This window comes from Dipteris shenzhenensis, chromosome 25 (genome assembly GCF_047967505.1).
Source record: "Dipteris shenzhenensis isolate YYH24624 ecotype China chromosome 25, Dip_SZ_1.0, whole genome shotgun sequence".
NCBI classification, from domain to species: Eukaryota; Viridiplantae; Streptophyta; class Polypodiopsida; order Gleicheniales; family Dipteridaceae; genus Dipteris; species Dipteris shenzhenensis.
This window is the reverse complement of record NC_141620.1, coordinates 52,016,422-52,042,315: the sequence shown is the minus strand read 5'-3', so window position 1 is coordinate 52,042,315 and position 25,894 is coordinate 52,016,422. Positions and strand designations below refer to the sequence as shown.

The 25,894-nt window shown below is 41.8% G+C and overlaps 1 protein-coding gene across 1 annotated transcript in view; it reads right to left on the bottom strand.

The window, feature by feature from the left end:
• Positions 1 to 9,908: 9,908 nt before the first annotated feature.
• LOC147886038 (DUF21 domain-containing protein At1g55930, chloroplastic-like) overlaps positions 9,909 to 25,894 on the bottom strand; it is a 99,822-nt gene continuing 83,836 nt past the window's right edge. The window contains exon 14 of the mRNA XM_087396308.1: positions 9,909 to 11,162. Within this exon, the coding sequence (XP_087252434.1) occupies positions 10,512 to 11,162 (651 nt within the window). The 3' untranslated portion in view covers positions 9,909 to 10,511. The remainder of the gene's footprint in view (positions 11,163 to 25,894) is intronic.

The window sequence follows — 25,894 nt, the reverse complement described above, 5'->3', positions numbered from 1 at the left end:
ATATGATTGAAAAGGCATAACTATCCTCAAGACATGTGAGCTATCAAATGTTACCATGAGGATATACATTAAGTCTAGGATCTAACTACTAATTTACATCAAGGATGGATTATATACTACAACAATAAGTGCATGTGGAACACTAAGGTTCTCCAGGTTGCTCTATGCCTAAACCTGATCATGTCCGTTACACTGGGTTAAGATTGTACCAGTGCATAAATTTTCTTGTGGTGGTGAGGAAGGGCTTTCGATTTGCATTGGAGCATAAATGGCCTTATGGTGAGGGGTGAGCTGTTGATCTTCTATGGTGTTGATAATTGTGGCATAACTAAATTGATGCCATAATATTCGAATGAAATTGATCTACTGATCACAATTGGTGGGAATTGACAAGGATAAAATATGCTCTATGTTAAGGTGAAAGAATCAGTGATGATGAATGCAAAAATGAAACCCGAGGAGTTGGATGTACTAAGGCATAAATCTCCACATACCATTGGAGACGTGAGAAACTTGTATTGAGGACTTATCTATATATCTACATAGGTGCGATGCATACTCTGGGGAGGTCAATTCATAGTATGGGATGAGATACATGCAATGTCCCAAGATGTAGGGACGTCAATTCATAGTATGAGATGAGATGTGGGCAACGTCCCAAGATGTGGGTGGTTTGAAGGGCCTGACAACTGAGGCATTGTTCTTAAAATGGAGTTTTGGAAGTGAGGGATGTCTTTATTGCATTGCATTGCTGGTTCAATTCGATTCAGCCCAGCCTTACATCTAATTGAGCATTTGAAATTGCACATAGAAATGAACACGCAATAAACAAAGTGCTTTATATGTTGACGGTTCACAAGAGTTAGGTGCACATAAATCTATCCAAGGGAAGTGAAATGACCATCATCTTATTGAAAAGCTTGTGGCTCTGCAAAAGCTTAAGGTAGGCAATAATGAACTATCAGATTGGAAACTTCCCAGGTATTAGTTGGTTTGTAACTGTTCGGTATAGCAATGCCGCTATCCACAAACCTTTCTGTGGTTTTGATTTCAAAGGATGAAGTTGGTGGAAATCGATATACAAGGCACTAAACTGACGGTTGTTTCGGTGTATGCCCCTAATAACTGACTGTTGCTTCGACGTATGCCCCTAATAATTCAATGCAGAGGGCCATTTTGTGAATAGACTTAGAAATGCTATTGCAGGTAAACATGCAGTATGTCTGGGTGACTAGAATAATTCATTTGATGCTATAGATAGATCACATTAGGTGATGCCAATATTGAATCATGAAATAGATGAGTGAGACAACCTAGGTCATGTGTGTATCAGTTGATGGTAGAGTATGACAATGTTAAAAGAGTGTAGAAGACTGACACGGCATAATAGGCATGCTGATATGAGCTGGAGAGCTGCTACGTTAGATGGGATCTATTTTACGGAAGGTGGATGGTGGGTTATCCCTGAGCTTAGAGGACAGGTGCTAACGGATGAATTGTCTTCAGATCGATGGCCAGCTTTGACGTAGCTAAGATTGGGCACACAAAACAAAGGTCCAATATCTTTCAAATTTAACACTTCTTTCCTTCGAGTTCAGTCTTTTGCTGATGCTACTCAAAGGAAGTGGATTGATGATTCAAGAAAATATCCGAATGCAGTTGCACGATGGAATGCATGCATTAAGAGTATAGCCCAATTGGCCAAAGAGTTTGGTCGCAATAGAGCAAGACTAATGAAGATGTCTGCCGGCAATTGTAGAGGCCCTTGAAGATTGCATGTAGCCCCCTCTCTTAAGTATAGTGGAGCTCTTTTTGAGAGGGTTTGGCTCTCTCAAGATTTAATCGAGTTTAAGGTGGATGCAGGAGGGAGATAACTCAACTGCATTTTTTTCCCAAGAAGTTAGAGAGAAAACAATGCGTGAGAATATAATAGCAGTCATGGATAGTGATGGGTTATAGTATAACAGGAAAAAGAGATTGTAGAAATATTCATCAAGTATTTGGCTAGTGTGGCTGGCTCTGAACCTCCCTTAGTGTGAGACCATGATCAGAGGTTGGATGCTTTCTTGAGCAATATCCAGAGAAGAGTAATGCCGTATGCGGCAATTCAGTTATAGAGGTCATTCATTACTGGAGCACATGTGGCAGAGATATGACTACAATGATTAACCAGTGTTCCTTGAAAGGGTATATGCCACATAGTTTCAACACGGGGATAGTGAAACTAATCCCCAAAAACCAGAATAGGGTGATGCTAGGGCACTGGAGGCCACTCACGATGCTGAATTGTGTGTACAAAGTTATGGCAAAGGCTATGGCCAACAAAACTAAATTCATTCTCAGCATAATTGTTCACGGCAGACAGTATGGATTTGTTGTCTTCGGTATGAATATCCATGATGCTGTTATAAATGCCCTGCTAGCCATTGATCAGGCAATACCTTATAGAGGACAGTTTAAACCATTGGTGGTTGCAGCTAGGCATGTGGAGAGTTTGTGTAATACATGTATGATTACTTTCAAAGTATTTGTGACCCTGGTGGAGGGATCTGGATGAACATGGAAGAGATTGGTAGGGTAAACATCCTCTCTAGTGTGCAGAAGACAATTGTGCTAACTCAGTAAGTTAAGGGACAGCTGGCCTAGTAATAAGGTGTATGTTGATAATGGAAATATGAAAGGCTTTGTTAATGAGGTTGGGAAGGAGCTTCAGAGATGCTCCTTGATGACTTGGGAAATGATCGAGATCTGTGGGTTGCAGCAATAGCTAAGAAGAGTTGGTTGAGGAAAATGCGCTGAGGGACAGTTTGGATGTTTGGAGAAGAAGACTTCTGGCGGTTTGCAAGACGACGCCTTATTTCATGTATAATGTAATGTTTTGGAGGGTTGTGATTGGGGAATTACAGGTTTTAAGAGCAAAATTGCTAAATGGAATCAGAGGGTGTCTCCGCTCTGCGTTACTTTTGTAAAACCAAAGAAGAGAACCATTGTCGTATTTTGTGGGGTTGTACTACTGTGAAGCCGGTGTGGAGGTAGGTAGTGTATTGGTTTAACAAGATGCACATACATTTTTCACTAAGATGGAAAGTCACCTTATTAGGAGACACAGGAGGTTTGAACGATGACTTATGGAAAGGGTGGAAGGTTGTGAGAACTACAGTGCTGATGTGTATTTGGAAGGCCCGCAATAGGAAAGCATTGTTTTCTGTGTGAGGCTTACACCCACCAGACATCTCATGGAGAACTCTTTCCCCCCACCTTATTTATTTAGCGCCACCTCAAGTGTGGACTCTCTGCAAAACATCACACCACAGAAGTTACCAAGGCCTTGACGAGAACCCAGGCATGCGGGACTTGCCTTTGACCCTTAGAGCTCGGGCTCACCACTCTAAAACTCCATAAACCGGCGGGTGGTCGGACTAGAGCTACCATACCCATATAGGGCGTCAGCTCAAAGAATTCTTAAAGCTGCAAGATCGTCGTGTGTGGAACACAAAACTAGACGGCTCTATTAGGATGATGTTTAAGAGCTTGAGTAACCAACCTACGAGACCACTTAGTATGATAGTTGATAAATGCTTTTACATGCTGTAATTGCCTTACATAAGGTTGTATCTTTTACTTTATCTTGCTATATACTATATAACAATAATATCTTTTTCCATAAAAACAGAGTGGGAAACAATCGTGATTCTTTCTTGAGAGAATAAGCGGCTTTTTGGCCAACTATAAGGGCATGCTACCTACGACCTACGCCATAAAGGCCACCACTCACCCAAAAAGAGCCACCACAAAGTAACAGACCAATAAAATTTCTAGAAAACAGGGATCCTGATAAAATAACAAGCAAGACGTTGGTGCCTTTACACTTCTCCACCCTTTGATCACTAAGAACCCTCTTGATCATGTGAGGTTCTCTCATAATAATAATCGTTGAAACCACCTCCAATTAGTGTAAATCTTAGCTATGGAAATGTATGTCATCGGGCGAAACTTTCCTTAATATAGAGTTACAAATACTAGCCCATGCTACCATTTTCAAGCATTAATGGGTTTTTTATAAGCTAGAATAACCTTATAAATGGGTGCCAATTGATTTGAGTATCTAGGGGGCTAAATTTGGAGCCTTTTGGAAATTTTATCAAATTTAAAAATGTAAATATTAGCCACGCAACTTGGAGAAGGCTTTAGATTTGCCATTTGGCTAATATTCACCCGTTTTTTCCCCTTGCCTTCAACCTCTTTTGCAAAGTTCAAAAGAGCTATTGTTGATCCATAAGATGTTCTCCTTGGATGCTCACCATTTGGCATCTAGTCTTTGATTTAGACACCCTTTGAAAGTGGTTGCCTTTGGATACTGAGCAAAATACTCATATGCATGTGTCTTTTGATCTACAACCCAAATCAAGGTCAAGTAAGATGAAAAAATGCTCAGCTCAATGAGCTCTACAAAGCTATGTTGACATATGGTGGCACCTTTACATGTGTGTACCTCTTTTAAGGGACACCCCATTAGACTCTCAGCACATATGAAGATCAAATCGACCCCAAATGAAACTAAAACCAAAGATACACCATGAAAGTGCTTTGGAAAATGTAGCCACGTTGAGATTCATGGCATGCAAAATTTTCCAAATTTGGTGACTCTTGGCTAGCCAAGCTCATCCTGAGCTTCGAAGCTCAGCATGTCGAATGCCTTTCTTTTACGCATAGAACCATCAAGATTCCCTACATGATATCATGAACTCATATCTCCATTTGAATTGAGAGCTCATCTTGAACCAACGAGTCTTCGGCGAACCTTGAACTTGAACACGATGACAAAAGCTTCTAAGACTCAAACCAACAAATGAACAAAATTGTGGTTTCTCTCACACGAGTGCTCGCACTCTATCCCCTATCTCCCAAATAGACTTTATAGATTAGATGTGATGCCAAACCTTACAATTGGAAGTAGGCCCAATGAGTTTGTGAAGGAGACGAATCTGAGGAAGTAAATCAATCTATGCTATGATCAGAATATTGGACGAAGATCATTGCAAAAATAACCAGAATGTCCATGATGATCAAGCAGGTGAAGTCAAGAGTTTTCAGCCAATCGGATCATGTCCATCAAAATACTTTTTTAAAGGCACAAGAAAACCTAACCTTGGTGCTTGAAGAGTGTAATCTGCTGCTTTTTGGATTTCGTAAAGCCTTTGATACGGTTCCAAGAGCCCACCTCATCAAGCGTCTACAGAACTTGGGTTATGACAAGGAGATCATTTTCAAAAGCTATTTTTTTTGTTGCAATGCATGCCTCTTTATTTGGTGGCATTGAAGCATTTCTTCATTTTTTAATTAGAGTTTCTACAAGTTAGCCAAGTTGTTTAGGATTTTGGATGCCTACTTTGGTGAGTACAAGGAAAGATTTGATCATTGTTCTTTCAAATCCAGTCATATTCCAACATCTAGAGGACTTTTGGTCTGATTTACAAAGACAAGTTTACAACTACAAACACTCTTATCACCAATGACACTTCATACAAGTACTTCAAAAATTCAAACAAGGGTGTCCTTTATCACCAACCTTGTTTGGCCTCTACATTCGTGAGCTTGAGACAATTACATAGACACTGGGAGGGAGGGATGCTCTCTCGCTAGCGGATGACATGGCCCTCTTATCTTCCTTAGTAAAGGGCCTTGAAACATAGATTTTGAAGGGGTAGATGAAGGAATTTGACAACTTCGGCCATTTTAATGTCCATTTTTGGCAAATGTAGGAGGAATTTGACTGCGGTGCAGTGCGGTGCAGAAGGAAAAGTTTATTAGGATGTCATGGGGTGTCCAAAACTGCCAAAACCCGGCATGGCATGAATTTGGCCTTTTGGACACCCTCCAAATGGTCAAATTTGCGCCATGGTGGGTTTTGGCATTTTTGGACACCCCATGACATCTTGATGAGGTTTCTTTGTTATGAGATGCCTTTAAATACTTGTATAGCCCTCTAGGAAGGATTTTCACTACCCTGTTCATTTTTGTAATAATCTTTCTCTATAAGTAGTGTGCCATGCCATCCTATCAATTGCATTGCAATTGGATACGAATCTCTTTAGGATCTGACTACTGAGTGACAACAATAAGTATTGACATGTATTGTGTATACAAACTTGTGAGCTAAATGACGAATAAGCAGAATGCCTACCGATGTGTTACATTGATTGTCTTTCAAATTGTTAAAAGTATTGTTTCCTCCTATGTTGATCAATGCTAGATTAAGCCTTCTCTCTTGTCATGAGAAGGTAAGGGCCTTCAAAATTATTCCTCTAGGAAGGCTTTTCTCTACCTTACAATTAGGTTGCCATGTCAACTCACTTATATTGGATAGACATGATTCTTTTGAGGTCTAAGTGCTTAGTCACAACAATAAGCATGGACATTTATTATGCATACAATTGTGTGAGGTAGTTTATGAACAAGATGTATGTCTACCATCAGAAAGGAGGTTGAGTACGTCTCACCTCTAGGTGTGCTTGTTTTTGGACGTTTTATGGTCGAGATAGATCTTGAAGAATCTTGTTGCAAACCAAGATTGAGCCACAATGCTCTTTTTGGATGCAAATTCCACTGGTAGAGAAATCAAAAGATCATGAAAGGTTTAAGCATATTGGCATTTGTTCACTTCATTTAAGATGGGTTGGATTGAAGGATTCTCTAGTCAGCTTATTACTTCTTTAAGGTAAAGGATTATGTCACTTTGCCAAAGCATCGCCTTGAGAGAGAGTTATAAAATTCAAAACTGTTTTTGGGTTTGTTTGAGATTGAGACAAGCTAGTAGTAGGAGGGTATTGGAGTGTGTATCATTGGTTCCTCTTCCTTTGTGTATGTATTTATTTACACGTTATATTGTGCAATTCGTTATTACTTATTAGAGGGGTATATTGTAAAAACCTTGCAAGAAATTATGCCTTGACGTAAATAGGTCCTCATGAGTCATAGTAGGGTGCACTATAGATTGTAATCTGTAAAAAGTAGCCTATAGAACTCTGTGAATCTTTGGGAAGCCACTAAGCCACTTATCATCATAAAGGCATAGATCTTCTCTAGCAGTTAATAGTACATCATAGGGCAAAAGTATATATGCTTTCCAAAAAGTTGATCACATGCATTCCAAGTATCCCGTATACATGCATACGTCCGTACGTACATGTGTGTGTGTGTTTCTTTTTTGAGGTGACTATTCTTGTAATATAATCAATCAAAGCTTTTACTAAAAAAAAAAAGTTTGTGTTTCCCTAGATGAAGTCGAAAGAATTTACTCTAGAAATGACAATTGAATTAACCTTGGGTCCTTGATCGAAATCACGAGGAAACAAGTATATCCGCTGTAGTTCGTGGCTCATAGCCATGGTAAAAAAGATCCAAAATGTCATTGTGAAGAGTGTCAAAGCCTTTGCAACCGGCTCCTTCTTAACAAGCAATGTTTCCACTTGCCCAATGCCTCTTTTACTACTTCGTAAAATTGATTGTCAATACAAAGTTGAGCAGTATCCCCTATAGGTGTGCATCAAAATCCAACCTTTCCATCTGCATGCATCTCAACGAATCGACTGACCTCAAAACCAAGCACTGATGCATAAATCTTGGACATGACATGTCCAATCATAATGGTCCTGTAGTTCTCTGGGCTCATGGGATCCCTTGCCTTGTGGATGGATCAAATAGTGTTAATAGTCACGGTACATGGAAACCCCAAACAAACAACTTCATTAAAGAGCTTTAATAAGATCAGAGCTAGGAGATTAATCCCATATGTAATGAATTCAGTGCATAGACCCTCATGATCTTATGCTCGACCATTATGAAGGCCCCTCTAAGGAAAGCTTCGATATGTCAGACCTTAATAGAATGTGCTCTTGGCACTCTGTCTCACGCATGATCTCTATGTCCCTCTCAATGGCATCGTGTTAGCTCTCTCTGTTGATCCAAGCTATACCTTGATATCAACTAGCTCCTCCTCCTCTACTCCACTATGTCCTGGAGCTAACTCATATGTATAGATGTATGTGACGCGTCGTTATGCCCAATCAGTCTTCATGTCCTATGGTTTAGCCGCCTCTTGCTACTTTGATCCGCCGCAGAAATGTCTCCCTGTGCCGACACATCTCCATCAGATAGAGCCCAAAACAAACCTGGTCATGAAAATTAATCAATCATAATAATGGACTGAAGCCACTCCTCTCCAAGTAGAGACGGTGGTAACGTCTCTGTATCTCATAATAGACTAGGCAAATAAAGAGAAAATGCTCCTCTACCTCAACCGTTCCCCACGTAAATAGCATGCAAACCCTCTGCTCGTGCAGCTCTACTTGCCTCAACCCTCAACTGATGTGACAAAACACGCATCTGTTTAATGGCAATCCTCAGTGAATGTGAGACTTCTCTGTCCTCGAGATACTGGGTCTGATGATAATTCCCTCCTCCAATACTCTCAAGAAGTGGTCGCGATAGAAATGGATCTTGGTGAGGACCTCCTGGTCCCAAGAGGTCCCCTCTCCAAGTCCGATATGTGTGGAGTTGGAGGAGATCTAACCTCATGATACATTAGGTTAAATTTTCATCACAATCCAACTAACCCAAAATTTCAACCACCCCCAGCGTACATAGCATGCAAATACTCTGCTCGTGCAACTCCACCTGCCTCAATCCTCAACTGATGTGAAGAAACACAAATCTGTTCAATGACAATCCTCAATGCATGTGAGACTTCTCTGTCCTCGAGATACTAGGGTCTGATGATAAGTCCCTCCTCCAATACTCTCGAGAAGTGATCGCGATGGAAATGGATCTTGGTGGGGACCTCCCGGTCCCCTCCCCAAGTCCGATATGTGTGGAGTTGGAGGAGATCTGACCTCATGATACATTAGGTTAAATTTCCATCACAACCCAACTAACCCAAAATATTTATTTTTTAATTTTGATTCTTATGCATTTTTTTGATTAAAAAAGAAGAAAAAGAAAGAAACAACAATTAACGTGCTAACGCAAGGATAGAAACATAAACTGGCGTTCACACAAGAAAACATATGAAACAACAATGCAACAATTATCATCATTAGTTTTTAGTTAGTTTATTTTTAATTAGTTTATTTAAATTTAAAATAATAATAATTAATTAAATAAGCAAGTGGAAGAAAAAATATAAAAAGCAATTATATCTATTTTCACACACACAATGAGAGAAGAACTGACTAAATAGCTACCTAGGAGTAAATGAACTCCAAAAATAGAACAAATCTAAGAACTAAAAAGAAAATGGGATATGAAGCTCCCCAGGTTTGGACTTTGATTCTACAATCAAGTTTCTTCATACTTTTTGTATGCCAAATGTTTAAATGTGTTCGAACAATTCATTGAGTTAAAAAGATTGCTTTCATAAGAAGAAATGAAAGGAGAGCATGTGCCAAAGATAAAAGAGTAGGCATTTTCTTAAACAAGCTCAAACGGATGCATACTAAATTCAATATGTTGGAAGAGAATTTTCATTCAGTAACTGCTGATAATGAAAAGAACCATCATACTTTGATACATCTTGCCATAAAAAGAAAGGATATGAAGCCAAACCGCAGGCAACATACAGGATGAGGATTTTTTAAAACAAACACCTAAGCAAATTTACATTGAAATTACCAACCAATTATTCCTCCAATTGCAGAAAATTCAAAAATGTAATAATTACTGAAAAAATGAGAAGGGGAGGGGTTGGAAAGGCGAGGGGAGGTATAAAGGTCTTATCACTTGGCTATATGAAGGTGTTGTGAAGGTATACCAACAGAAAACAATACCGATAAATGCTCCGATAACTTGGACTCTCTCTCTCTCTCCCTCCCTCTCTCTCTCTCTCTCTCTCTCTCTTTTACACACACACACACACATACACTTGAAGATATCCATTTAAAACAATCATGGTATAAATTAGCACAAGGGGGAGGGGTACACGTCTTTGAGAAATGTGTGCTTACGAACATTAGGACTTCTGAAAGCGTTCATCATTACACACATTGAGTTCATTCTCCTCACCCATTTCTCAACACCAGTTCCCCAATCTCCTTGCACAAGCACCACTTGCATTTTTACCACATATAACTTTCCCCGTGCTCCTTTCCATGCTGGTTCTGCACAACCTATGCTCATTCCTGTACAAGCTGCCTTCCAAATAAGGTTCTGCTATTTGACATCCACCAAAAAGTAATTCCATCAATATCCCAAAAAGAATGGAAATATAGGGAGAGATGATGTCCAAGACCTGACATATTGCACGTGATTAGTTTGATTTTTCCTTGTCATAACCCTCCTTGCAGGCAAGGTGGAGATACAAGACCATGGGAACGGTTTCATTCCCTCCAGTTTCCCCTTCTGTTCAAGGAACTCTGTACCTCTCCGCATCAAATCTGAAGATATACCCAATGCATGTATCTGTTCAGAATTAAGAAAGGAAATACCCCTTCATATATAAACTTGTTACATTCTGACTACATTTTGTCGTAATCAAAATTTTGTCTTTGTTCTGAATCGTGATCCTGTTTTCTACCTATCCTCATTCCCATGTCAACCTCCTTACGCTTGACATAAAGTTTCCGACGCTTATCGAGTTCAATTGCTGCTTCAGCAGACTGTTTTCTCCTTCGTTGGCGCCGCCTCTCTGCAAACCCTTCGTGCTTCTCCCATTTTTTGTCCAATGTATCAACTGTGCTCGCTGTGCTCAGATCTACATCGTCCGTTTCCAAAGAATAGTTGTGCCATTCATCTCCTGTATTGGAATCCCATTCTTGGTCCCCATTACAAGTAACCTCACTTGTACCAGCACCCTCAGAATCACTTATACTGTCTATGTCAATACTTTCAGCAATAAGGTAGCGGTTCTTAGCTGGAGGATTATCGGGAATACACACGTCCTCTTCAGCATCTGATGCCTCATCAGATTCTTCATCCGAACCCAGTGGGAGACCCCTCGTATCATATTTATCTATTTTATCATAATCTGGACTTTCATTGCCTTCCCAGCAGGGCCTGAGGATGCGTGGAACAACACGAGGTACTGTGTCACCATCAACTTTGTGTTCAGACCCACCCAAACGCTCAAAGCGTACAGAGCCAACCTTTCTTGCATTCCCTGCCAAGATCTGCCAACCCAGTATGTCAGGGCTTCTTTTAAGGTTTACCAACATCAAGGAAAACAAATAAATGACTGTAGCAGAGATTGTGTAATAAGTTTGAAGAAAGTTATATCAAACGCTTTAGCCTCAGGATGGCTCGAAAAGATAGGAAGAAGTCCTGCAGAAGACATGTTAATGCTCTAGAGGGACTCAAGCTTCACACTATGGCCAGTAAAATTTGTGAATCCTGAAAGTATGTGTCTGTGATGCTTCTTACACCTTGGGTAAATAATAATGCATCAAATGATAATAGAACTAACTTTTTCAACTCAAACAAGACACATCATCATTTTTGTTCAGGGTATAGAGCTGTACATTAGTATACCCCTCATAAATGTATGTAAACATTAGCAGTCAGTCAATCATCTAGGCAGGAAAAGATCCAGATATACACAATCAGTCCAATAATTGCATCACAAACCAACAGGTTTCAGGACACCATCCTGTTTTCAAATGGACCTATTCAAAATAGTGGCAAAGGAGATGCAACAATTAGATTGGGGTCAACTTGAGCTTAAGGGTATTCCAAGCATGCGTACAGCAGTGAACAAAAAAAGAGATGGTTTGGACGCAGTTACCTTCATAAGGGTACAACATATTCAGTCTTCCATATATCGGAGTTGAGAGTGGAGATTTATGTAGGTTTGGATGAAAAATCCAGCTTGGCACTGGCAAGAGTGAATACCAAAGGCCAAGAACCTAGATCTCGATTCTCATCAAACCTATTCTCCTGGATTGGACAATAAGGTGCAAGTGTCTGTGGCTGAAGCAAGCAGAACTTCCGTATTCACGCTAGTTCTTATGTTTCAATTATTCAGTTTGGCTTCTTATCTGTCCATTGTGGCAATCACTCATGGAAATATCAGATGAAAGCTTCTTTAATATTCTAAAACAAGAAGTATTCTCGGGGCCATGTGCACGGAAATGTTATAAGACTGAGCAGAATGTGTATTCTCTGCTTTCTTTAAATATACTTCAAATGCAGAATTCGGAGCAATCTGATTTCTTTTGTTTTTGCCGGTTCTTCAAATATACTTTAAACGCAGACTTCAGAGCAAAAACAAAAGAAATCATCTAATATTGTCTTCAAAATACCTAAATGGTGTAAAAAGTGCAGAAACTGATGCATAATAGATCATAATAGAACACAAAGGAGCCTAGATGCTTTCCTTGACCAAATTACATAGTGTAAATTTACATAAAAGCATGTCAACCATCTCAATTCCCAGCTAACCACACTCACAATCATGAAAGCATTAATGGAGTCAGAATTAAGTGATGCAAACGACAACCTAGTGTGAAATACATAAAAGCACGTCAATCATCTCAATTCCCAGCTAACCACACTCACAATCATGAAAGTATTAATGGAGGCAGAATTGTAAAAACTAGAAACATGGGATTAATGCAGGTATATGATATTTTAAGAGGCCTCAAATACCATGGAAGCGGTTGCAATCTCTCATTCGTGCTGACCGCGAGAATTTGTCTGAAGAAGCATGTGATGCCCAGAACTGCTGTCTGTCAGACAGTCCAACAGGCATTACCTCATGTGTTACTTAGTGCTTTGATAAAGCACCATTGTAAACCATCTTATCGAGGTGATATGTGGAGCCGAAAGAGGGAGACAACATTTGAATTTCGTTGATAAATCTCTCACAATCAAACAGGGACAGCATGTGCATGAGTGTGACACAAAAACCAATACCATTCTAGAACAATGCACACAAATCAGAGTTTCCAAATCCCTAGATGATGTGGCAATGCCATGCAGCAGGCCAAAATTATTTGCCTGTAGGACATAAACTTCCCTAGCTGAGATCAACTAATTTCAGATCTTTAAAACAATCACTGATTGGTCCAAAAATGGCTTCAGATAGCAAAAAAGTTTTCAATAACTTCACAGACTTTTCCTTAGAGCTTTATGTTGTGCGCAGCCCTAGTATGTATCTGCACCATTCAAAGCTCCTCTGCTGCAACCTTTCTCCCTGTGCAATGAAACTACACATCTGTGTGCTTAGTTGTTGCATGAACAAATACAGCTTCTGCTGTTACAAAACACAGCTGTACTTTCCTTATGCAACATCCTGATTTCTTTCAGTGGAAGCCTTAATCCACTGGCTTCACACATTACCATACTTGCTGGATTGTCCTTTTCTTTAACAGAGGATAATGCAGCTATCTACTCTTTTTAGACTACATGTCACTGCACCTGACCCAAGCGAGAACATGTATCCTGTACATGATCTGCTTTCATCCACTAAGCCTGCCCAGTCTACATCAATAAAGCCTGAAGATATATGCTTTCACATCTAACAAACTTAAACTCAAATGCATAGTACCTTTTAGATACCTCAATATTTTCTTTCCTGCTCTACTAGAAGTTTCCCTGGCAACACCATCTATTGACTTACTTCATGGACTGCATATTTCCAAATTTGAATTTCCTCTAGTATAGATTTGCATCTGCAAAAATTTTCCTTAAATCTTTTTAAAGAAAATAATGGTTGATAAGCCCTATGTACCTGCTTCAATCCATAAAGAGACTTGTTCAGCTTGCACACTTGCTGTTCCTACCCTCTGGCTGCTCAACATACACTTGACCAAAGGTTTCTATACCCTCAACTGGCTATAAGCTTTAGCCAACAGGCTTAATTTATTTTAATCGACATATCCACTGTGCCGATAACATTTTTACGCTATGATAAATTGCACAGATCCCAGTTGGTGTCCTTCATGATTGAATTACATTGAGACTCCACATTGGCTAGCTTCTTTTAAAACCGAGGCTTCTGCCTTGCTCACATCTCTCACAAAAGCTTCATCACACAAACTAAATTACTTCAGAATGAGCTACTCCTAGGCCCTTCACTGGTTGCCTCTAGAGGTTCTTTCATTTGTGAATCTTTCACGAGATGTAGACATCATCTGGCCAAATTCTTTTCTAGTGTTCCCTTTATCCAAATGTTTGGGCTGTTGTATTTGATCATCAGGTTGTCCATCTAAGAGTAATAGGATGATGTTTCTCCTGTTTTCTAGCCTAAGAACCATCACCCTCATCAAACACATCATCTATGCTGATCATGAGTTTTCTCCTCTGCACATCAACAACTTGCACGCTTTTTCTCTTCTGCATAACCGACAAATATGCCTTTGAGATACTTTGCATCTAGCTTTCTTCTCTTCTAGTCCAGTACAAGCACATAAGCTATGCCACCAAACACTCACGTGTTTCAATGTAGGCTTTATCCCAAAGAATGCCTCCTCAAGTTTCACGTCCTAGGTAGCACGGATACGTGTTATGCTCTATTGCACACAATATTCATAGCTTCAGCCCAAACATCTCAAGCACATTTAGTTTCGCCTTAGTGCACTGCAAACTCCAGTATTGAAAACTGTTTTTTCTTTGATCCATCCAAATTTTCCAGGAGGTATACAATGTTCTGTAGTGCCTCTTTATCCTAATAAATAACTGAATTGGTATTTTTAGCCAATATCAAACGTAAAGACCTTGATTCTTTTGCCTGTTGGACTCTGCGCTAAGCATTAAAAGACTCGAAATACACGCTGCATCAAACTTGTGTGCCTAGCATAATACCCAAATTCCCTGATAAAGTCAACTATAAAAGTGATGGAATAGACAAAACTTAATATCTTAGTTTTAGAGGGTATCACTATATTACACACACACTTTTTCTTTGTCAAAGAACTGTTGGAGATATCATAGTGGAGATATCATAGTCAAAGAGTGTGTTGGTGTGTAGTACTAGGTGATCTAGTACTAGTCTATGTGTGTGTCTTGTGTGAGTGCCACGTGTCATCATGGGACTTATACCATGTGCACTAGGTGCTAGTGTATGAGTGAGTAGCCCAAATAAGGCTTGTACTTCACTTGTCTTGTCGTACTTGATGAATGAATGAAAGCCTTCTTCGTGTCTTCATTTGAGCATTATTTCCTCACACCCTAACTCTCTCTCTCTCTCTTCCTTTACCATGTTTCTAACAAGGTATCAGAGCCACCTTCCATAGCTTCTGCCACGTCACTCTTGCCCTAACCCTAATTCTGCTTCAGCCCTTCTTCCTGTAGCCGCCTCTGTAGGCCATCTCATGGGCTATCCATAGATGCCACTTATACCTTGGTATGAGCCTTGTAGGCCTAGTTATAGTCAGTTAGGACTATTGGTACAGTTAGTTTATGTACCATCTAGGTCAGTTAGGACTCTTAGTCCAGTTAGGGCGGTGAGCCCAAGGGTTTTGTTATGTTGGCTCTCCCTTGAGCCTCCACACTTCAGTTTTGCAGCAATCTATTACAGCATCTCGTTTTTCTCTTTTGTGCTTCACTTTTGAGCTTCCATTGCTTCCAACACCCAATAGTGGTATGAGAGCAAGTCAAGGATCCACCCTCTAGCCGTTTCCAGCCACCCGGAGACCTTCTGGAGCCATTGGGAGCTGTTTGGCAGCCTGTTTCTTGCTGGTTTGCTGGTTTTCTACTCACCCGTGAGCATCTGTGGCCTCTCCAAGCATTTCTGTCGCGGAAAGTTCGAATTTTGGAGTGCCCACTGCAAAGGAGGACCTATTTTGGAGCATTTTGAAACGTTTTTCTGCTGCAGCCGCCTCATTCCAGCCTATTTCTGTTCCGTCTTTTACAGCTACAGTTGAGTCTGTTTGGCTTCAGAGGCTACTTGCAGATCTTTGTGCATGTCAGACTGCTCCTACCATCATCTTCATTGATAGTCAGAGTGCTTTGGCTGTTGCACGGAATCCAATTTTCCATGCTCGCACAAAGCACATTGAGGTTCACTATCACTATGTCTGAGAGCGATTATCAGCAGGTGATATTGAGTTGTCTTATGTTCCCATTGAAGACAACTTGGCAGATCTTTTTACGAAGGCTCTACCTCGACCTAAGTTTGAGGCTTTTCGGCAAGCTTTTAACTTAGTACCTTTGGTAACTTGATCTGTTGTACTCTATACAGTCATAGGTTGCTATATCCCTACGGGACGAACATGAGCTACCATGACACTGGATATTTAGGTGTCCTGAGCCATGTCCAGGATACTTCAACCCATACCATGGAGGGGGGTTTGTAGGCCATCTCATGGGCTATCAATAGATGCCACTTGTACCTTGGTATGAGCCTTGTAGGCCTAGTTATAGTCAGTTAGGACTATTGGTATAGTTAGTTTATGTACCATCTAGGTCAATTAGGACACTTAGTCCGGTTAGGGCGGTTAGCCCTAGGGTTTTGTTATGTTGGGTCTCCCTTGAGCCTCCACACTTCAGCTTTGCAGCAAACTATTACAGCATCTTGTTTTTCTCTTTTGTGCTTCCATTTTTTAGCTTCCATTGCTTCCAACACCCAACAGCCTCAGCCCTGCTCCATTTCGCCCTATTCTACCTCCTTTCTTGCAGTCATTTGCTTCCGTCTCTGCCAGCCCACAGCTCGCCTCGATTGCTGCCTTCTTCGAGAGCTTTTGGAGCTTTGGGCGCTGCTTCACAGCCTTTATTGCTTGCTGGTCAACAGTTTCTACAAGGCATGTCTGCACGTAAGGTTCCCTTAGGCTGTTTTGCAGTTTGAATCTAGGGTTCCTAGGCCGCTGCAGCATAGCCGACCACCTATTCGAGGCTTTGAAGGGATTTCCGAGTGTTTCTAAGCTGCTCCTTCATAGCCGCCTTCAACTGAGATATCTCGGGGCTGCTTCTTGGATTCCTCATCACCTACAGCAGCCGTTTCTCATTGTGGTGACCTGCTACAGCATTCGGAGCTGTTCTAGAGAGCCGCCTGATACATTTAGGACCTGTTGTTGTGCTTTGGTACACCTCCACACTTGCTGCAGCATCTCGGTGTACTTTGGAGCTATTTTGCTGAGCTGCTTTACAAATTTCGAGGCATATCTTTGCTGCTCTCAGATTCGGGTCCATATTTGGAGCATCTCTAGGCATTTATATATGTTCTTTTGCACACAAGGAGATTGCTGGTCCTTCATCTTAGCTTGCTGCCCGCCTTCACGAAGTTCTCTTTAATCGTGACTTCTTTGTCTTCAAGTTCTATCCTCGTGGAGAAGTTTAAGGGGGAAGGTTTTCCGACGTGGCAAACCAAGATGCAATTGCTGCTTATGCGTGAAGGAGTTTGGGATGTTGTTGAGATGACCAGGTTGAGTTACTTGATCAACAACACCAAAAGATTTGGAAGCGACAGAATGCTAAAGCCATTGCCCTCATTGGTCTTTGCTTAGTTGACTCTCTCATCCATCATGTGGATTTCAAGTCAATAGCTAAGCAGGTTTGGAGTCACCTCGAGACCTTCTTTGGTAATAAAATCACCAACTCTAAAGTCTTTTTTAAGCTCAAATTTTATGATCTGATGAAGGTACGAGTCAAAGAGAGAGAGAGAGAGTGCAGGTACAAGACGAGTCGAAAAAGAAGTCACGTCAAACTTAGATAAGGTTGCAAAACACAAGTACAAAGTACTTGTATCTAGGCCTAGGACTAAGTGTCCTAGGTGTCACATACGACTAAGTGTCCTATGTGGCATAGAAGGCACTAACAGTATAAGTGCCTACACTTATGCCTACAAGGCACATACCATGGCCTATAGGGCATCACTAGAACCACCAAAAGATGGCCTACAAACCCCCCTCCATGGGATGGGCTGAAGTACTCTGAAAACGTCTCAGAATACCTGGTAGTTTCTGGTCATGGTGGCACATGTTCATCCAAAAGGATATAGCCACCTATGAATGTACAAGGAATGTCAGATCATGTAACAAAGGGAACCAAGTGTAAAGCCTGTCAGAAGACTTCGAATTTGGGACGCGGAAGTGCCTTTGTAAACATATCTGCGATGTTATCCTCTGTGGGAAGATAGGACAACTCTATGTCTCCTACTGACAACCGCTCCCGAACATAATGATAGTGAACTTCAATATGCTTGGTACGCGCATGAAACACTGGGTTACGCGCAATGGCCAAAGCACTCTGGCTGTCAGTGTAGACAATAGAGGAGGATGTCTGGCACATACCAAGATCTATAAGTAACTGTCAAAGCCAAACACACTCTACTGTAGCGGTGAAGGCTGCCTTGTACTCAGCCTCACAACTAGACGTGGCAACTGTCAGTTGCTTCTTGCTGAGCCAAGAAATACATGAATTGCCAAGCAAAAAACAATTGCCAGTATGTGACACTCTGGTGTCGGAACATCCTGCCCAATCACTATCCGTGTAAGCATGCATGGTAAGTGAACCCTGATCACCATAGAAGAGGGCTGAATCCTGAGTGCCTCTGAGATATCTGAAGACTCTCTTCACTGCCTGCCAACGTTGTGAACTGGGCATGTGCATGAATCTGCTGAGCTGAGATACTGCATACTGCAAGTCAGGTCTAGTGTGACATAAATAAATAAGGCATCCAACAGCCTGCTGATAAAGAGTGATATCACATGGTGGGCTCCCATCATGAGCTGAGAATTTAAAGCCAGGGTCCACTGGAGTAGAGATTGGCTTGCAATCCTCAAACTGAAAACGATCAAGGAGCTGTCCAATATACTTGGACTGAGACATCATGATACCCCCCTCAACATGAGCAAACTGAATGACCAAATAATAATGGAGCTGTCCCATGTCTGACATGTCAAAAATCTGCTGCAAATCAGCCTTGAAAGCTGCAATTTGCTGAGTATCTGGGCCCGTGATAAGCATATCATCCACATATAAAATCAGCACTAAAAAATCAGATCCACTCCCACGGAAATAAAGAGTGGGTTCTGTGGGACTATTCTGAAAACCAAGGGATAGTAAGTGTGCATGAATTTTGGCATACCATGCCCTGGGTGCCTGCTTCAAACCATAAAGGGCTTTTCTAAGCCGGCATACCTTATTTTCAGAATTAACAACCTCAAAGCCAGGAGGTTGTGTGACATAGACTTCTTCTTGCAGATCCCCATGAAGAAAGACAGTCTTGATGCCAAGTTGGTGCACTTGCCAATGATGATGGGCTGCAATGGCAATGACACATCGAATGGTAGTAATCCTGAATGTGGGAGTAAATGTCTCCTCAAAGTCAATGCCTTGTTGTTGGGCATACCCTTTTGCAACAAGACGGGCTTTGTATCAATCTATGCTGCCATCAGATTTCCTTTTTAATTTGTAGACCCATCGCGTTCCAATGGCATGCTTGCCAGGTGGGAGATCTACTAATTCCCAAGTGTCATTTTTGGCAATAGATTGTAACTCAGCTTTCATTGCATCCATCCACTCTTTGCTGTCAAAAGCATCTTTATGGCACAAAGGCTCTTCATTGCAAGCTGTAGCAAGGAGTGCAAACTCAAGAAAGTGACCATGCTGTCTATTCCCTGATCTTGTCCGGGCAGCAAAAGGCTGATCTTGTTTGCTGTCCCTCAATGTGTCAAGAAGCCATCTGGGAACTTGCCTTTGCTGTCTATTGACAGCTCTTTCTTCAATGACTGCATCATGAGTAGTGGGATCATTTTGTGCCGTAAGAGAAACCTGCAAATCAGCATGAGGTGGTGGCTGATTATTGCTTAGTGGAGGGCCTGCAGGAGGCTCATGTTGCTGCTCAAAATCCTCTTCTGATGATGGTAGAGGTAACCAAGATTCAAAGGCATCAAACATGTCAATATCTGGCTTTGCTTTGCAGTCCACAAGAGGAGAAGCTGAATGTTCAGCAAAGATCACATCTCTACTGACAATAATCTTCCCAGTATTTGGTTGATATACCCGATACCCTCTGCTCTCCTGGCTGTAACCAATGAATATGCATTTGATTGCCTTGTCATCAAGCTTATGTCTCAGCTAAGATGGTACATGAACATATGCAAGAGACCCAAAAACTTTCATGTGTGAAAGTGAAGGCTTCTTGCCTTTCCATGCTTCATAAGGTGTAATAGTCTTTAATGCCCGTGTAGGTGATCTATTCAGCACATAGTTGGCACACATTACTGCATCAAGCCAAAATTTATTGGGCAAAGACTTGGCCGTAAGCATGCATCTGGCCATCTCCATTGTGGACCTGTTTTTCCTTTTAGAAACAGGATTCTGCTGAGGAGTGTAAGGAGTAGTGCATGAGTGAATAATGCCCCGTGAGGATAGAAATGCATCAAACTCCTTTGACATATACTCACCCCCCCTATCTCTGTTGAGGGTGACAAGCTTGCATCCTGATTCATTCTCAACCATATTCAGCCATCTCTGAAAGCATAAGAAAACTTCAGATTTGGCCTTTAAAGGATATACCCAGCAATACCTTGTGAAATCATCAATGAGAGTCATGAAATACTTGTATCCTCCAAGGGCATTTGTCCTCATTGGGCCACAGACATCACTGTGTACTAGCTGCAATTTCCTTTGTGAGAGTTTTGGACAATTCTTTTGAAAAGGAAATCGATGCATCTTACCCAAAAGACAACCCTCACACACATGTTTAGAAACTGTGTGAGTCTGAGGTACATCATTTGCCATCTGCTGTGAATGTAGCTTTGCAAGAGCTCTATAATTGAGATGGCCCATTCTCTCATGCCAAAGATGAGTTTCAGCAAGCTGTGAATCTGAAATAGCCAATGCTTCAATAGAAAGTGCAGCTGAATGATGATCAAGGTGATAAAGCCCTTTTTGCAAAGTGCCAGTGAGAACTATGGCATTGTCATCACGAAGATCATATACTAGGCATCTGTAGCCATCAAAAATTACTCTGAAACCTGAAGTAGCAATTGCTGAAATTGAAATCAAGTTGACTTCAGTTCCAGGCACAAAAAGAATATTTTTCAGAGTGACAGGATGGCTGGAAATGGATGTGAGCTGCACATCTCCAACTCCTTTTACAGCATATGAAGCATTATTGGCACATATAACAGTCCCCCCTCGAGGTGCATCAGCTAGAGAATGAAACAACTGTCTACAAGATGTGACATGCTTGGAAGCTCCACTATCAAAGTACCAGGACTGAGCATCATTAGCAGCAAAGAGTGCATCAGCTTTGGAGGGATCAAATGAGCAATGGACAGCCCATGCCCAATCATCCTGAAGAGCATGTGCATGTGAAGCATCTGCTCGCTCATGGGATTCAATGCAATGTGAGGCATTAACTGTCAATCCTGCTTTCTTTTTCTCCGAAGCAATGCGCTTCCTGCATTCTGAAATGTCATGTCCACGCTTGCGACAATAGTTGCATCTTTTCTTCTTTCCCTTATCTGCTGTATTTTTAGATGCATGGGAGGAATTGCAGCTGCTATGCGTAGAGGAATTGCAGCTGCTGTGCGCAGATTTTGGCTTGCCCATAGGCTTGGAAGCCTTGCCTCTTCCTGTCTGCTGTGAAGCAAATGCATGACCAGGAATAATGGCTTGTCTGTTAGCTCTACTTTGCTCTTCCTGCAAAAGCAAAGTAACTAGGTGATCAAAAGAATAGTGGTCTGGATTACCCATGGCCACTAATCGAAGGGTTGTAGAAAACCCTTGATATGTATCTGGTAGTCCATTCAATGTAGTACTGACAAGCTGTGAATTTGGCACCACCTCATCAATGTTGGCAAGCTGTTCCATGAGGTCCTTGACCTTTGTCAAATATGCATCCATTGACTCACCTTCATTCATATTCACTTCCTGTAATTGCCTTCTCAAATATGCAACACGAGCTTCATTGCGAATCTGATATAGAGAAGCCAATTTATCCCAAGCATCCTTTGCCGTCATGCAAGACCGGATGTGTGGAATAATGATTCTCTTGCATGATAAAGCAATGCATGAATGTGCATTTGCATCTCTTGCATCCCATCTTGACTGTTCTTGAGTTGGAAGAGCAGCAACAGGAGTGCTAGAGGAAGAGGCATCAGGAGGAGTACCACCTGCAGAAGGTGCAGAACCAACCACTGTAGCATTGGCTGGCCTCAGATCAGCCCCAGAAACAATATTCCACAAATGCTTTGCAACAAGAATATGTTTCATGAGATAAGACCACATCGGATAGTTGGTGCCATCCAACTTATCATCTTCACGAAGAACTCCAAATAAATCTTGATTGTTCCCAGCCATAGCAACTGTGATAACCTGTAAAAGACCTGAAAACCCCAAAGCCTCAAGGCTATCACTGCAAAAAGCTGGCTGTCCCAAAAAATGACAGCAAATATCTGCAAATTTCTGACCCAAATCAAAGGGCAAATGCAGATTTGACCCAAATGTGACTGTGACAGGCAATGTTCACTGCAAAAACAACAAATTTGGCAAAAGCCCCAAATTTATTGAGGGCAAATAGGCCAAAAAGAGGGCAAATTCAGAAAAGCCCCAAATTTTGCTGAAATTTTGCAAATGTGACCCAATGTATGCAAATCTGACTCAATGTCCTGCAAATGTAACTGAATGTCCTGCAATCTGACCCAATGTACTGCAATCTAAACAAGAAATTGCAGAACAAATCTCAAAACTCCAATTTCTTGCAAGAAATTGCAATTAAAGGAGGTGAAAGGAAATGAAAACCCCAAATTTTCCAATGTCCTGCAAAAGCCCCAAATCTGCAAATGTCTGTAGATGACTGCAGTGAGACCAAGGACCTAATTCCAGCGAAGGTACGAAACGGCGTACGGTACAGTACGACGTACGGATGGAGTACAATGCAGCGTACGTTACGAGGCAGGTACAATTGACGACTGAAGGTACGGCACAGAGTACGAGTACAATGCAGGTACAGGTGCAAAGTACGACGATGCAACGGCTGCAGTACGGCGTACGGCGATTTCAGTACGGTGACCCACTGAAGGTACGGCGAAGTGTACTGCGATGCACGACTTCAGTACGGCGTACGGCGATTTCAGTACGGCGACCCTCGATGCGCAGAATGAAGGTACGTACGACACTGCTGAAGGGCCTCCAACCAGATCTGGGAATGTGTCGACCAGCAGGGCAGAAAACTCTCCAATGAGCAATGGAGGACTCGGGGCTGAGGAGAGCTGGAAGGCTAGAGCAATACCTGCTCTGATACCACTGAAGGTACGAGTCAAAGAGAGAGAGAGAGAGAGTGCAGGTACAAGATGAGTCGAAAAAGATGTCACGTCAAACTTAGATAGATAAGGTTGCAAAACACAAGTACAAAGTACTTGTATCTAGGCCTAGGACTAAGTGTCCTAGGTGTCACATAGGACTAAGTGTCCTATGTGGCATAGAAGGCACTAACACTATAAGTGCCTACACTTATGCCTACAAGGCACATACCATGGCCTATAGGGCATCACTAGAACCACCAAAAGATGGCCTACATCTAAAAATGGAAGAGAGTCATGAGTTGAGTGATCATCTAGCCCGGTTTCAATATCTTGTTCAACAACTCTCAAGTTTGAAGAGTGTCCCTGATGATGGAGATAAGATGGCCGTCCTTATGGCCCTTCTCATTGAGAAGGATCGTCGCGATAAGAAAGCCGCTCTTGCCTCTCCTATTGATCATGCATTTGCTTTCACAAGCAAATGGAAGACCAACAAGAACATTATTTGCAGGTTTTGCAAAAGGAAAGGACGCATTGAAGCCCATTGCTTCAAGAAGAAAGCATAGGAACAAGAGAAGCATCATGCCAATCTTCTAGCTGAAGACGAAGCTGAACCTAAAGAGCCCCCGAAGGAGATACATGCAGCTACAGCAGAGGTTCATGGCCTCTCTCTTGATGACAAGGATCCATTTGACCAAGGTTGGGCTTTAGGCCCCTATGCTATGTGTGTTTCTATTGAGTCAAATAAAGGTTCTCAGCCTTGAGTTGTCCCTCTAAATTGAATGTATTTGGAGTCAATAAGAGGTACTCAACCTTGGGTTGTCCCCCAAAAATGAATGTATTGTCTTTTACTTTGGTTGATGGTATTGACCACCCAGTTCAGAGTAAGGGGGGATGTTGTGAATAATGTGGCAATGAGCAATGCATTTTATAAACTCAAATGGGGACTTTTTACAGGAGCTTGCTATGAATGCAAGAAATTTGGTCATATGGCTTCGCAATGCCCTCTGGCTATACATAAAATGTCTCCTAAAGCTAGGCATGCTTCTGTACAAAACAAGGATCCCCCTAAGACTTCTAGGCGTAAAAATAAAATCAATAAGCCAATTCCTGGTGTTCAAGACAAGGGAAAGGCTAAGGTTTCTTCTATAAACAATGGTAATACCCAAATGTCCCCTGTGCCTCAAGCAAAAGCAAAAGGAAATCCTCGAATGACGATTGGCGAACCGCGAGGAAAATTTTGCAGTCCAGTGGCCACTTTCCTCTCGGACTTGGACAAGTGCTTCCTCCAATGGGCACACCTCGGCTGCCAGATAATAACTCCTTTTTGGGGGTAGTTCTTGTGCAACATGCCCTTTGGCCGGTTGTGGCTTTGAAGACAGGCATGGCATATTTAGGGGGAATGGAAATAGAACGCAAACGTTGAGATTTCTGGGAGGGCTGAAACGGGGAAATGCCACGCCAACAAGGGGAGGGAGGGGGAGGGGTAGAAAAGGGGGTTTTGAGATGAGAACACACATTTAGAATGCTACAGCCTACAACCTACCAATAACTTAAAATATAGTGCATAATACTTACCACAATGTCACTTAGAAGTTAGAAATTCGAACAAGTTACAAATTAGAACTTAGAAGCTAACTTAGAAGGCTGAAAGAGAGGGCTGAAAGAGGGGGCTGAAGGAGGGTTGAAAGAGGGCTGAAGGAGTGGAGTTTGAGCTTTGCTCGAGGGCTGAAGCAGCCTGCACGAGAGAAAAGAGTGCAAAGGAGTGAATGGGGCTCGACATGATGCGACACTTGCTTTTACATTTGCCAACTGCAGTGTTTGGTCACTAGCGGCCTCTCCTAGGACACATTGATGGTAGGATTAAGGGCTATACTTTTTGTAACACTCGCATGCTTTCTGACTAGAAGCACATACTTTCTCACGTAAAATGGAATGGCAGGGATGCTCTAACTGCTTTCATTGGTCAAAGGTGTTTGCACAAACCCCCCCTTCCTCAACATATTTTCATATGGCGAGTTCTGCTTGGCGTGCTTCCTTTTGGATAGATCTTGGTACATCGGCATATTGCTCCTGCTATTTGTCGCCAATGCCTATTGCCGCCTCATCTTTCTTGGCACCGTCCTAAAACTTGTGAGTTCTTGTTTTTCCTATAGCAACATCTTCACACGATTTTTTGGTGCTTGCTTTAAGGTAGTGTGGCAGTTCGCACCTATTTCACTCTATTATGAAGATATGATTTATTCTTTACATGGTTTCGCTATTGGGCACTATGGACTATGGAAGGACCGGAACCATAGGGCCTTTGGTGACCCATCCCTTGCCATCACTTCATCCGGGCATCTTTAAGACAATCGTTCTTCCACTGTCTACATGCCTGGGATCTTGACTATCCTACTTTCTTGTCATATAATGAGAGCTTTTGATGTTGTAGCTACGTGCCCCCTCTTTGGGGACTAATTTGAGTAATATAAAAACAAATGGATTTCTCCAAAAAATGTGTTGTGTGTGCACGTGCACGCATGCGTGTGTGTACACATGGATAAATAGATTTCACCCCCTCCCCAAAAAAAAGTGTGTACACATTGTGCGGCGCATGTGTGTGTGTGTGAGAGAGAGAGAGAGAGAGCGAGATGGTGCAGCGTGAAGGAGCGATGGCAAGCCCAGCCTCTCCCTCACCCGTCCCTGTACCTTGCCCGTAGCCTGCTGCTGCT